The following is a 13,693-nucleotide window of genomic DNA, read 5'->3' as shown; positions in this document are numbered from 1 at the left end:
GATTCCTGCTCCTGGGTGTAAGAGCCCTTTTCCTCATGTCCCTTCAATGCATGGGACTAAGAGGAAAATCTGATGTCCCTGATAAGTTCCCCCTATGTGCATGATGTCATTTTCAGAACAGAGACAACGGCCTTAGACCACGTGTTACACCCCCAGACTCCCTGTCCTAGAACCACATCCACTCTGCAGGGATTAAACCCCAGACTGACAGCCGGTGGGGGGCTGCACTCCTCCCAACCCCGCCCTTGCTCACAGGTGAACAAGGAGTGCGTCCGAGGACTCTGGGCAGGGCAGCAGCAAGAGCTCATCTTCCTGCGCAACCGCAACCCTGAGCGTGGAAGCATCCAGAACAACAAGCAGGTCCTGCGCAACCTCATCAACTCGTCCTGTGACCAGCCACTGGGCTACCCCATGTATGTCTCCCCATTGACCACGTCCTACCTGGGCACCCACAAGCAGCTGCAGAGCGTCTGGGGCGGACCTGTCACGCTGAACCGCGTGAGGACGTGGTTCCAGACAAGGTGGCTGAGGTAGGACTTCCCAGAGGCCTCTGCCTGTGCACTGGGGAGGAGTGTTTGGAGCTGAGCGCTGTGGAGTTCAACAGCGTGATGATGGTGGTCATTGTTGTCTTATATGAGTGGACCTGCTGTGCCCAAGTGACCTTTAAACACGTCTCCCACTCGGGGTGGATCAATGGGGAATGACATACGCACAGGGTCACTTTCCTACCCTCAGGCCCAAGTTGTGTCTGCTCTCTACCTGGTCAGAGGGAGTGTGGGTATTTTTATGTTTTATTTTTTATTTTGTGTGTGTGTGTGTGTGTGTGTGTGTATACATGTTTGCCTGTGTATGTACCTTTGTGCAGGTGAGTATGGAGGCCAGAGGACAACCTTGGGTATCATTCTTTAGGTCTCATTCATCAGTGTGTGCATGTGTGTGCATATGTGTGGACACGTGCATGTGTGTGTACATGAATGCACATGCGTGCATGTGTTTGCATGTATGTGTGCATGCATACATGAGTGTGTGCATGTGTTCATGCATATGTGTGCATGCTTGTGTGTACATGTGTGTGTGTACATGTATGTTCGTGCATATGTGTACGAGTGTGTGGGTGTGTGCTCGTGTGTGCATGTTGAGGCACACCTGTACATGTGGCACTGAAAGGACAATATGGTAGAATCCCTTCTTTCTGGTTTTTTAAGGCAATGTCTCTCCCTGGCCCACAACCCACCAATTAGGCTAGACTGGCTTACCAGTGAGCTCCAGGGATGTGCCTGCCTCCACCTACCCAGCACTGAGATTACAAGTGCACACCACCACACCCAGCTTTTTTACATGGGCTTTGCAGGTCATATCCCGACATCAGGCTTACACTGCATAGCAAGTGCTTGTCTGATTGAGCCATCTCTCAGCTCTCTCTCTGGGTGTTTTGAAGTGACTGGCTGCTGGAGAGAGCCAAACCTGAACCTTCCAGCATGTCCTTCAGTGCTGTCTTCTTCCCAATGCAGTGATGAGCCTCTGGTTGCTGGGGGCATCCTCAGCGTTGCTTGAGTGTGCCTGCACTCCTGATGGGTTCCTATGGAAGGTTTAGACTGATGCTTCCTCATCCTGCCATGCCTACTGGTTTATTATACACTGAACCCCTTCCTCCCTTGCACTCCAGGGGTACCGTCTACCTGGAAAGAGTGCCCATTCAGTTCACTTAAGGCTAGGGTTGGGGATCAGCAGTATAATTGGGTGTCACTCGCAATGGGGATCCAGCCTGCAGAACATCAGAGCTGCACTACACAAGCCAACTACCCATCACTTGGTGACACAATCTCATGAAGCTGCCATCTCAACTGATGTCACTGTGTGGAGTGTGACTGTATGAGAGATGTGTTCGTGAGACCCTGAAGCACACCCTCCCTCCCACAGAATGAGAAAGGACTGCAGTGTGGGCCAGCGGAGTGGTGGTGGCAACATTGAAGATGGAGAGGGTGGAGCTGTACCATCAGCGGGTGGCGGTAGCGCCCCTAATGGCGAGAGCCGGGACGGCAGCACAGAACAACCCAGGAAAGGAGGCACCCAGCAGTGGGCCTCACCCCGTGGAGAGGCTCAGAGGGCAGGTGAGTGCCCAGGGCCACAGGGCAGACATCATGGAATAATATGATTCCTAATCTCCAGGGCCTCTTTGCTGCAATCAAGGCACATAGGGTCAGTGGCTGTGCCTGTTAGAAGAGAACTTGCTCAACTGATGCTCTCTGGCTGGCTGGGTCCAGCTTCCATCTACCAGTGTTCATTTCCTTGGGCAGCTATTTTGTCTATCTGTCTCCCTGCCCACCAGACATGCCACTCACTCTGTCTCTCTCAGTGCTGCTTCACTGTATGTATCTTGGGTATGGCATACTGTAGCCACAGACCTGCATGGTGTCCTTTTCTGTCTGTAGGCAGTCCTCTGCTCCTCAGAAGCTGTGTGACCACCAAAATTCCAAGGTAGGAAGAACTAGGGTGGAAGGGTACAATCTGAACAAGCAGAAGAACGGCCTGGGAGCTGAGTCTAAACCTTAAAACCCTATTTCTACTTGCCACGGAGCACACTATAGCAGATGGACACGGCTCTGATGCCGGCTGGGTGAGGAGATAGATAGAGATAGACAGAAAATACACAGATAGATGATAGATAGATAGATAGATAGATAGATGATAGATAGATAGATAGATAGATAGATAGATAGATAGATAGATGATAGATGGATAGATAGACAGAGACAGAAGATATATATATAGATGATAGATAAACATGGAGATAGTTGAAATGATAGGAAGGAAGATAAGATAATAGGTACTCTAAATGACATATATCAATAGATGACCAGTATACATTAGGTAGTTAAGGAATATAATATATACATGTATATGTATGCATGTATGTGTGTATGTATATACATATATAGTAGAGAATTATATGTGTGTGTGTGTATATACACACACACACACAGATGATATAATATGAGATGGTAGATAATAGGTACACAGATGAGAAAAGGTGAGAATTGGGGACTATAGAGAGGAGTTGGACAGTAGATAACAGGAAGGTTGGTAGGTGGGTGATTGATGGCACAGCAAATACAGCAGTCAGCTGCTCGGAAGCCAACACAGCTCCACCATCCACCAGCTGCTGCCATCCTGAGCCCAGCACAGTGCCCATGGTCCCCAGTCGCCCCGAGGTCCACGTTGCTTCCCTAGCCTTTGATTTGATGGGACAAACGTGTCTTGAGGACACACAGGTGATTTTCCAGAAAATCGTGTGAGCACCTGCACTTTCTTGTTCTTGTTGCTGGCACATCTGGCCAGAGCGAGTGTGTCAGAGGCCCTGGCAGGCCCTTCTTGGTGAAGGAATGGCTTTGCCTTTTCAGGGCCGAGCAGTACCCTTAGCTGCTGAAGCCAGTTCAAGACCCAGGCTATGGCAGTCCCCCCTCCCCACTTACCACCAGATGAAGAGGGCCTGCGTTGATGCAAGATATTTGAAAAGCTAAAGCCGGGCATTGGTGGCGCATGCATCCCAGCACTTGAGAGGCAGAGGCAGGTGGATTTCTGAGTTCAAGGCCAGCCTGGACTACAGAGTGAGTTCCAGGACAGCAAGGGCTACTCAGAGAAACCCTGTCTCGAAAAACAAAACAAAACAAAACAAAAAAGCTACAGCAGGCAATGGTTTGATTATTGCTTCTTAAAACTATTCTGAGTCCAGCCCAGCTCTGAACTAATAAAATACCCCAGAGCCTGGGCTCCCAGCCCTCAAATCTAATCAGTCCTAGGCTGAGGCTCTCCCAGCCCTGACCTACCATGTGGTGTCTTCCTTGCTCTGTGTCCTATGTGATCTGTACTACAGAGATTGTTGGCACAGTGCCAGTCTTGGGATACCACATGAGGGTCCTTTACACACTCCATGGCTCTAGACCCTTAGGAGTGTTCTGTCTTCCCTTCCCAGATGGAGATACAAGGCACAGAGAAGGCAAGTTACTGCCCGTAGGTGCCCAGCTAGTAAGCAGCCAAGCTGGGGTTCTGAGGAGGGAGGACAGTCCCTGAGCCCCTGTTCCTACCCACTGTGGCCTCCCTTTGGCTGCTATCCTGTCCTAGCCCTGACAGTGTTGAGCCCCAGGACACCCTCATACTCCCAGCCTCCCATCTGTACCCCTGGCTACATCCCTGACTGCCATAGCCTTGCCCTGCCCCCTGGCTGGCAAGGGGCCCACTTAACTGTGGCCATCCTTCTGGTGGGTAAAACTGACAATTCATTCCCCCTGAAGCAACTCCTTCCCTACTGTGGGCAGGAATGGAGACAGGAGCATGGTAGATAGCCAAGATCCCCACCCCCACCCCCAGGCCTAGCAAGATGAGGTAATTGGGCACTGCAGCCGAGCCTGTGTCCAGCAGACTGGGAGAACAAGGAAGGAAGAGAGGAGACACACTCCTTCCCCGTTCAAAGAAAGAGCTACTGGCTGTGTTTCTCTTCCTTCGCCTCTAGAAGCACACAAATTCATGCTCTTCACAGAGAAGCCCAATCGACTAACTCGGGAGAGAGTCCCTCGGGGGTGGGGAGCACGCAGGCTCAGCCTGCACATGGCATCATTCTGCACCTGATCATCAGAGCGGCACACTGTGCTCGGAGGGAAGCGGCTGGGCAGTAAACTTCAAGGTCTGCCCAGCTCCCCGTGAGCCACATCTTCCAGGGAGCTGCCACCACCCAAAGGTTCCAGCCTCCCAAAACACCACCAACAACTGGATGCCACTCATGAGCCTGGGGGGAGCCAGTTCTTCAGACCATAAGTGCTAGCTGTCACGGGATAGAAAGGCACGCAGCCACAAAAGGATGAGAAACATGTCTCTGGAAAGAGCAAGGTAGAAAGGAGTCAGGTGCTCATCAGTAGTGAGTGTAAAGTTCTAGCAGGACCTTTCACCACTCCTCTGACGGACAGGAGACTGTCTTACATGAGACTCGCCATGATGGGCTCACCTCCCATGACTGCCCTGCCTTGTCTTTGCTCCTTGTCTTGGTTCCTGTCTTCCCTTCCAGTTCTGATCCTTTGTCAGAAGCCTAGAGCGCTCCTGCATGGCCAGAATCCTAATAAGCAGGCCAGCCTAGGCCACCACACCGAAGTTCTGGGCACTTCACACTCATGCCCACTGCCAGGAGTTCCATGTGTCAACCTCACACAGTTTCTCACAAGCCAGTCACCTCATCACGCTAAACAGTAAACATCACAGGAGAGATAGCCTTGCAGCGAGCCTGATGACCTACTTACAAGTGGATACAAACCCACCACTAGCCTGAGTCCCACACCAGAGAGAAGGGCTGCTATTTAATATCAGTAAGGATTCTCTCCACACCTTCCAGCTAATGATCGAAGACAAAGCTAACGTAATGAACCAAGGGACGTAATTCACATTGCGTTTCCATTCAGGTCTGAAGGTTTCGCCCTAGAAATGCTCTTGATGTGATAATGCAACCGTTGGAAAAAATAAGTTAATTGTAAAATAATGAGTCTGGGAAGCATGGTGATTTTAACACAGCTTTCTTGATGCTCGGTGTTGTTTGTTTGTAAAATTAAAATTGGGAAGAAAAAAAAAGAAGAGCAATGAAAAGCTAAAAGAGCATGTGAGGGGTAACTGGGGAAACGGCTCAGTCTGTACTGCCTGAGCCTGGGTCCGAGTTCAGATCCTCAACAGCAGCCCGTAATCCCAGCACTGTGAGGCAGGTGGAGAGGAGGACCCCTGGGGCTCGATGGCCAGTCACCATGGAACAGAGCGCAATAGAGGATGACGCCTAGCATCAGCTCTGGCCTCACCACACACATGTGAATGTGCACATAAGTATAACACACACACACACACACAGAGAGAGAGAGAGAGAGAGAGAGAGAGAGAGAGAGAGAGAGAGAGAGAGTAGCTGACACTTCAGGACTGGCGAGGGCCCTTTGTCTTGCATGGGCTATGTATAGCTCCTTTTGATGCTCTGTAGGCATCTTTCCCTTTGCTCTTTGGATCAGCAGAAGGCCCTGCCTAGTGCAGGTGAAGAATGCTGACCTGGGGAGGGTTTTAGCCAGAGATCAGCTTTAGAAATCACAGAGGCTTGGCCTTTCCAGACTCCTTGCTTCACAACATCCACCCCTTTAGAAGATGCCATGTCAGACTGGCTTCTCTGCAGGGACCTTCAGGGCCAAGACAGATAGGCCCCAGGCTGCTTAGCCTAGAGAAGCCAGCGCCAGTTCTGGGGACCCCACACATCACCTCAAGTTGAGACTTCCATCTTCACAGCCCAGAGGAAACCCAGGCAGGTCCCCAATAAATGCCCTTTGGAAAGGAGCACACCGTCACTGTGACCAAAGGTTAAATGGGTCACCTCCAACCGCTGCCGGGTCTCTCTGGGCGGACCTGGCTTTTCTGGACACAGGTTGTGCAGGTGTCTGCAACACCACACAGATATGGGTATTCCTGGCCATCTGAGGCAAAAATGCTGCGTTTCTAAGATTTAAAAAGGTTTTATTTCTTGACCAGCCACGGCCACGTCTATGGAGTGCAGAATGACACTCTGATGTGTATCCACCTTGGGAAACAATCAAACCAGGGTAATTAGCACATATAGCCCCTCCCACAGCCGTCATTTCAACGTGAGGCTCCTTTAGACTCTTCTATCCAGCTGCTGTGAGATGTTACCCCACTGTATTACAGAACCCCAGAGCTCTTACCCCTCTCTTGGCTTGGTATCAGTTTCCTGGATGGACAATGCTGATACACAACATCAGAAAGTTTCCACTGGAGGAGTCTGATGAGATGCCTTGGTAGAAGAGGACTTACCGCTTTTACAAAGGACCAGAGTTCTAGTCCCTTGTCAGACAGCTCACAACTGCCCCAGAGCACGGACACTTCTGGTCTCCAGGAGCACTACACACAAGTACACATACACACAGATGCACATACACACATAATTAGGAAAAGGCATTTCATTGAACACAGTCATTAGACGATACATTTTAAAGGACAGAATAATGCCTGGTGATATACCTACCTGGCTTCTGCAGTCCCCTGAAATTAAATTCTACGTCTAAAAGCACTCGGATGATTCACATAGGAAATGTTTTCAGGAAGTTCATATCTCAAAGCTGTGGCCCAGGATGCAAAGCCAGGGTGCGGCAGTCACAGGAGGTGAGCTCAGCCATGGGAAATGGCACACAGGAGGTGAGCCCATCAAGCCCAGATAGGTTCTTGGGGGGATTGGTTCAAGAGGGTGTTACCGTCGTTGACATATTAATCTGTGGATTAATAATGGAAAGGGGCCGACCCTGCCCCCATATTTATTAAGTACTTTCTACGGGGCTTGACCAAGTGCTCTGCTCTCTCTGACAGGCAGAAGGAAGGGCAGAAGCCAATCTGTCCAGGCACACTCTGCGATAAGCCAGAGGCCACCTACTCTGAGCTCCTCGGGTCCCATCCTAGAGAGCCACCAGGCCTTCCTTCAGACTTCCACATCTGTGCACGAGCTAGCACAGAGACCCTCAGGCAGCCGGCTCTCTTTGCACACCTCAGCTGCATCTCTGCACTCCCAGCCGCCTCCTGTCACCACCACGGGCCACCTGAGTGTCCGAGAGCGGGCCGAGGCACTCATTCGGTCTAGCCTGGGCTCTTCAACCAGTTCTACTCTCAGCTTCCTCTTTGGCAAAAGGAGCTTCTCCAGCGCACTCGTCATATCTGGACTCTCTGCTGCAGAGGGGGGCAACACCAGCGACACCCAGTCATCCAGCAGCGTCAATATTGTGATGGGTCCCTCCGCGAGGGCCGCGGGCCATGCTGCTAGGGTAAGGACCACCTGGGATGGGAGACAGGCAGGTGGGCATCCCAGGGCCCGGGGCTCCCACACACCAGCCAAATGCTCTTGCCTCCTTCCAGGGCAGGTTGCTCTATAGCAAATGAAAGAGCATCCCAGCCTTTGGTCACAAGCCCTACAGATGTTATCATGGTGACTCAGTGTACCCCAACACAGTCATTACCAGAAGCCAGAAACCCAAGAATGGGGACACACTTCCTTGCATTCAGTCAATGGAAGCGGGATTCCTTCCTTCCCAAGGCCACTGTGCCCTGAAGGAGAAGAAGAGACAGGAGTAGACACTAGAGTTAAATTGCCATGGACTCCTGATTTTAAAGATGTCTAACCACTGCCAAGTGGTTCCATCCCTGAAACAGAGTTTTAAACGATTCAGTTAAATAAGATGCTACTTGCTCAGAAGCCGTGCTAACCGAATTTCAGCTGACCAGCTGGGATTCATACGTGAGAAAGAGAGGGATTGACAAACACTGCGACGTTCTCTTACATGCTGTGTTAGGAAAGAAAAAACAAAACATGAGAGTTAAGGCTAAGCTCAGGCAGATCCATGCTTCCTGGCCGAAGAGAAGGTACTGGTGAGTCCAGGAGCTTCCGTGAGTTTAATTGCCTAACTGAAGCATCACTGAATGTTTTTCTTGCCTTTCTTTCCCCATTTACTAAAGCACACTCTACTTCCAGAGCCATGGCAATTCTCCTCTTCTGTCTCTAGCAAGGACAGCAGGTCCATAGGACTCTGAGCATCTGGGATCTAAGGGTTCTTGTGTCACTGCTGAGTTGAATCTGCAATGACAGCATCAGAACCAGGGCATGGTGGGTGGAGAGGGGCTCGGAGGCTGTCGGACAAGCATACACAGGCCACACCCTTGAGTCACCTTTGGATTTGGGGCATGTCTCCTGAGCAGAGCCCCACATTCAGAGGCCATGTAGACATGCAGCTTGGTGACACACCTTACCCTCAGAGGCTGCCTGGTCAGGACTGTCCTCTGACCCAGTGTAAGAGCCCACCCTCAAAGCACGCAGCCACCTTGGCCTCAGTTCCTATGTCTGAGTGGTGGGGTCGGGCGACTTGGGAGAGCCAGGCAGTAAGCCTAGGCTGAGCTGTCTCTGTTCTGTTTTTGAAGCACTTCTCAGAACCATGTGAACCCACTGACAGCCCAGAGCAGGGGCAGCTTCAAGACGGACGCCTGGCAGAGCCTGTGGAGGAGAACCTGGGGGTACTGTGCCGGAGAGCAAGCCAGGAGGACATGGGCCTGGATGACACGGCTTCCCAGCAGAGTACCTCCGATGAGCAATAGTAGAACACACATCTGGTGTGAGAGAGATGGCGACTCTTCCCCCTGCTCCAAAGCCACATTGGTTCTTCCCAGGGGGGAAAAGGCAGAGCTGTTCTAGAAAAAACGTTAAGGTTAACTCAGGTTTTGAAAACACTCCCACACCATGGGGGCTGGGGAGAAGACATTGTACCTCCTCCCTCCGGCACCGCTCAAAAGTTGGACATTTCTCACAAAAGCCATGTTATATCTCAAAACAACTAGAGTGCGTAGTAGGGCCCGTGACTAGCAGCTCCTTCCTGCGCTGGTTAAATTAGAACAGCTGCATGCTAAGTTATTGGCACTTTACACGTTACTGTCACCATTTGAGAGCACAGGATTCACAGCTCCTAGGCCAGCAGTGGGAGGTCAGAGGCCTTCAGCCTTGTTCTTTATCACCTTTGCACAGCTGTAAGTGCAAGTCACTAGCAACAGCCAGCCTAGTGGTGCATCGGTCCCAGGTGAGAGCTTAGAGGTGACATGCTCCTCTTTCTCAAGTTCTGGGCTACCTGGGACCCCTGCGTGCTTCCCGGAAACGCATGCTCTGTCTTCCAAGCTGATTAAGCTCTACTGTACGTGAGCACATTTGCACAGACCTTTGTTTTAGGGATTAAAATGTTTACAGTTATGGCTGCCTGTCTATTGTCCTTCCTAAACGCATCTCCTGTACTCTGAGAAAGACTTTTGTAGGGGGGACAGGGGTGTCAAATCCCATCTCAGATACTCCCACAGGGCAGAGCAGGGCAGAGGTACACCCTCCTGCTGATAGGAGATGTCCCCATATGGGGGATGCTACCTCTCTCATCCCCTTCACCAACCTTCTGGAATGACCATGGCAGAATGAAAGAAGTGCTCAGCTTAGGCACAGTTACTTCTCATGTGTGTTCACGTGCATATGTAGAAGCCCGAGGACAGCCTCAGACACCGTACCTTGGGTGCTGTCCACCTTGGTCTTTGGGGCAGAGCCTCTTGCTGTCCTGAAGCAGAGACAGAGCATCTCTCTATAGTCTGCATTCCGTTCAGCTGTGCATCTGAGAATCTGGCGTGACGCACTGCTGTTCTCAGGTTGACTAAATCACACTCGGTTGGCTTCTTCCTGAAACTAAGCTTGGGCAGCTTGCCAATACTTGGGACTAAGTGGCTAGCTCTGAGCCGGGGGGTGCACCCCCTACTTGAAATCAGAGAAAGGAAAAAGAATGCCTTCTAGCAAGCATCCGGGAGTAGGGCTGTCTGCTGCTTGGCACCCACGAACAGGGAGCTTTCTAAGGGGCTGGAACCCAGTCAGTAGGGGAAAGGTAAACTCCAATAGGTGAAGACCAGACCCATGAACTGCATCCTGTACAGCATCCTGCCCATAGATTCTTGTGAAGACACAAGAATCAGAGACACCCCATGTTCACACACTCAGGGATGCAACAAAAGCACTGAACTGGAAGCCATGCTAGAGGACCTGGTGAAGACCTGCGCAGGCTCTGTGCTCTCTGCCTTGTGAGTTCATAGGAGCTTAGATCCTGTTGGTTTAAGGACCCTTGTTTCCTGACATCCTCTGTGCCCTCTAGCTCTCACATCCTTTCTGCCTCCTCTTCTGCGGGGGTTCCCTGAACCCGAGGGGTGGGATTTGTACACCTCTGGCTTTAATTTAATAACACTTGTATGTATGGCATGTTGCTCAATTCCTCCCAGGAGGGAGTCCTGTGTCACAGAGCCTGATTTGCTCTGGTGGAAGAACAAGAGACGGGCCTGCATGACACTTCCTGCCACGGTGGCTCAAGTGTTCAGCTGGCATCTGTCTGTGCAGTTGACACCAAACCAAAGCATTTCTCCAGATGCAGTACTAAGCTTTGCAGTGTCTGACTCTGAGGAAACACTTGTCTAAAATTGGTGGCCGTTCCACTGTCTGTGTCTGACGTGTGGGGCACAGTCCGTTTATGCAGCCAGTCCCTGCTCAGTGCCATTCTGTCCCAAGCCACTATGTTACAGTGTGTGCAAATGGCACACACGGGTCAACCCAATCCTCTATGAACTCCAATCTCAATGGGAAGAGGACAGGTCCCCCACACTGTTCCCAGGACCTTCTATGATCCAAGGGGTGAGGACCATGAGCTGATGAATTTGTAGCTTTCCTAGAAGCCTCCCCATCAGCCAGGAGCACCCAACATACTCTATCATCTACTTAAAAGCCACGTGGCCTACACACACAAGCTTACTTTCATTCAGAGATAAGAAAGAAATGATTTTCAAGCCACTGGGTGTGAAGCAGCTGGTGGTCTAACCTGCAAAGAGAGAGGTGGCAAGGGCTCCATCGGTCTTTCTCCCACTGGTTCTCTGCCATCTTATTCTGGAGCAATTTCGATGTGAACTCATGTCAGGACCCACACCCAACTCCATTAGAGACTCCAACGCTGTTCATCCTGGTTCCTTGCAATCCTAGGATTCGCATCTGCAGTCTGCATACCTGCTCCCTAACCCCGACGCTCATCTTTGACGGTGAGTGGTATAGTCATTGAAGGACTTGTCAGCTGTACTGCAGTGTGAGGGCAAGATGAAAGGCATGCCCTAAAGCCATTCAGCCTTAGGTTTGAGTCTCCCACCTGCCGTGACTGTGATATTTAAAAGTTGTTTTTGGGGAGTGTTTCCCTGTGTAACCTGGGTTGACCTGGAACTCACCATCCTTGTGCACCTAACTCCCAAGTGCTTTGCTTACAGGTGCACACCAGTAGAAGGGCCAAGTAAAATGCCATCATGAGGTCCCCCTGGGCCTAGCAGGGACACTCTGATTCCAGCACTATTTCTCCTCTCTGCCTCCTTCGTTCTAGGTTCAAAGGGTTGAGTAGGGCTCCCTGACAGGGCCTGGCTGTGTAGCAACTTTTGGCTGGGTACACTCAGGTCCTGGGTGACCTGCTGCTTTGACACTAGCAGTTCCAACCTCTACTGAGTCCCAGCTGCCTTGGTTACCCATTGATGGCATCACAGCCAGCCTGCCCAAGGCCATGAGCTCTCTACTTGGACAGCCTACCTGGGGAATAGAGGTGGAGGGAGGCAGCTACTGCTCCCAGCAGACAGGTAGACCTTCCTGAGACCCCAGTTCCTCATCTAGAAGGCATTCCTGCAGGGGTCCTTCTAGGACAGTAGTTCTTGACCTTCATAATACTGGGACCCTTTAATACAGTTCCTCATGTTGTGGTGACACCCAAACAAAAAACCTTTCTTGCATTGCTACTTCATAACTGTAATTTTGCTACTGTTGTGAATAGTAATGTATTTATCAGTGTTTTCTAATGGTCTTAGGTGACCCCTGTGAAAGGGTTGATCCCCCGGAAGTTGCAACCCACAGGTTGACACCACTACTCTAGAGGCTTGACAAGAACAAGACAGGCCTTGAAACTACTCTGGAGTGAAGACGAACATGAGAGCCCGTCCCAAGCGAAGGCTCTGGCCTTCATGTGAAGTGCTTCTTGCATTATCCACTGGGTTCTAGTGCCCAGCTCACAGTCAGCACAGGCCCATATATGCCCATAGGTCCTTTGTTGTCATTAATGCTGCTGCTAAAAAAAAAAAAAAATGTCCAAATAATCTAAGAGTCTAAGAGGGGAGCCTCGGGCCTTCATGGACCCTGTGGTGCCCATAGTTGACTCTTTCCTAGTGCTGCAGACCCCCAGTGCAGGCTGAGCCACCTGCCTGTGAGCTCACTCCTCACAGAGGACCCCTGCAGCAGCTGGTGGGGACCGCAGTTCCAATCAGCTTCCAAAGCCTTCTCTGATGAGGATCATGCCCCCTTTCTTCCCAGGAAGGGCACTTGGGCTCGGAGTGATTGGAAACCATGCCTGGGTTAGAAGTCAGCACAGACAGGAGCTTCTGCCCATGTCTGGCCTGTGGCTAACAGCAGCACTGTGGAAGCTGTCCTTCCCACACAAGGACTCCTGTGTCTATCTGAACCACCACATTTATTTCCATTTTTATTAGTCAAGAAACAGGAATAAACAAGAGAGGGAGAGGAGAACTGATTTTTTTTCCCTCCTTTGGAAATAATTGAAGAGAACCAGTTGTTTCTGCTTTCAGCTGCACCACTATGGAGCTGCACCTGGAGAGGTGTTTAATATCTACAGCACCCAAAGTCAAGGAAGAAATGAACCCCCGTCTTTCCTCAGCCCCAAACATATTATACACCCCGGTGGGAGTGAATTCCACCTAACGTTTGGCAGACTCGTTTTAGAATCTACTCAGATCACATGCACAACCGTAAGAGGCAGCACAAGTCTGGAGCACACACAGGACACGGTGGACTGACTGGGTGCTGCTCAGGGCCCACCGTGAGCAGAGGCAGAGCTGGACCCCGACACTGCTGCTTTACGTCCGGCTGCTCTGCACGACGGCCACAATATCTGGCAGGAGGCTGTTTCTGTTCTCCCTGGTGACCTGTGGGGCAAGGCAAGACAGCAAGCTTAGAGAGCACCTCCTCCCCCTCTGCTCCTCCGAGCCAACATTTCCTAGAGAGCAGGGAAGGGAGGTAGGAGCCAGC

General features: G+C 51.1%; 2 protein-coding genes across 2 annotated transcripts in view; one reads left to right on the top strand and one right to left on the bottom strand.

Annotated features, from left to right (window-relative positions):
- Pcnx2 (pecanex 2) overlaps positions 1 to 9,802 on the top strand; it is a 145,949-nt gene extending 136,147 nt beyond the window's left edge. Inside the window, exons 31-34 of the mRNA XM_021170316.1 lie at positions 256 to 530; positions 1,921 to 2,111; positions 7,390 to 7,838; positions 8,986 to 9,802. Coding sequence (XP_021025975.1) covers positions 256 to 530; positions 1,921 to 2,111; positions 7,390 to 7,838; positions 8,986 to 9,159 — 1,089 coding nt within the window. The 3' untranslated portion in view covers positions 9,160 to 9,802. The remainder of the gene's footprint in view (positions 1 to 255; positions 531 to 1,920; positions 2,112 to 7,389; positions 7,839 to 8,985) is intronic.
- A 3,320-nt stretch (positions 9,803 to 13,122) lies between these two features.
- Ntpcr (nucleoside-triphosphatase, cancer-related) overlaps positions 13,123 to 13,693 on the bottom strand; it is a 14,718-nt gene continuing 14,147 nt past the window's right edge. Inside the window, exon 5 of the mRNA XM_021170583.2 lies at positions 13,123 to 13,590. Coding sequence (XP_021026242.1) covers positions 13,522 to 13,590 — 69 coding nt within the window. The 3' untranslated portion in view covers positions 13,123 to 13,521. The remainder of the gene's footprint in view (positions 13,591 to 13,693) is intronic.

The sequence above is a fragment of the Mus caroli genome, chromosome 8 (genome assembly GCF_900094665.2).
Source record: "Mus caroli chromosome 8, CAROLI_EIJ_v1.1, whole genome shotgun sequence".
NCBI lineage: Eukaryota > Metazoa > Chordata > Mammalia > Rodentia > Muridae > Mus > Mus caroli.
This window is presented reverse-complemented; position numbering and strand designations above follow the sequence as displayed.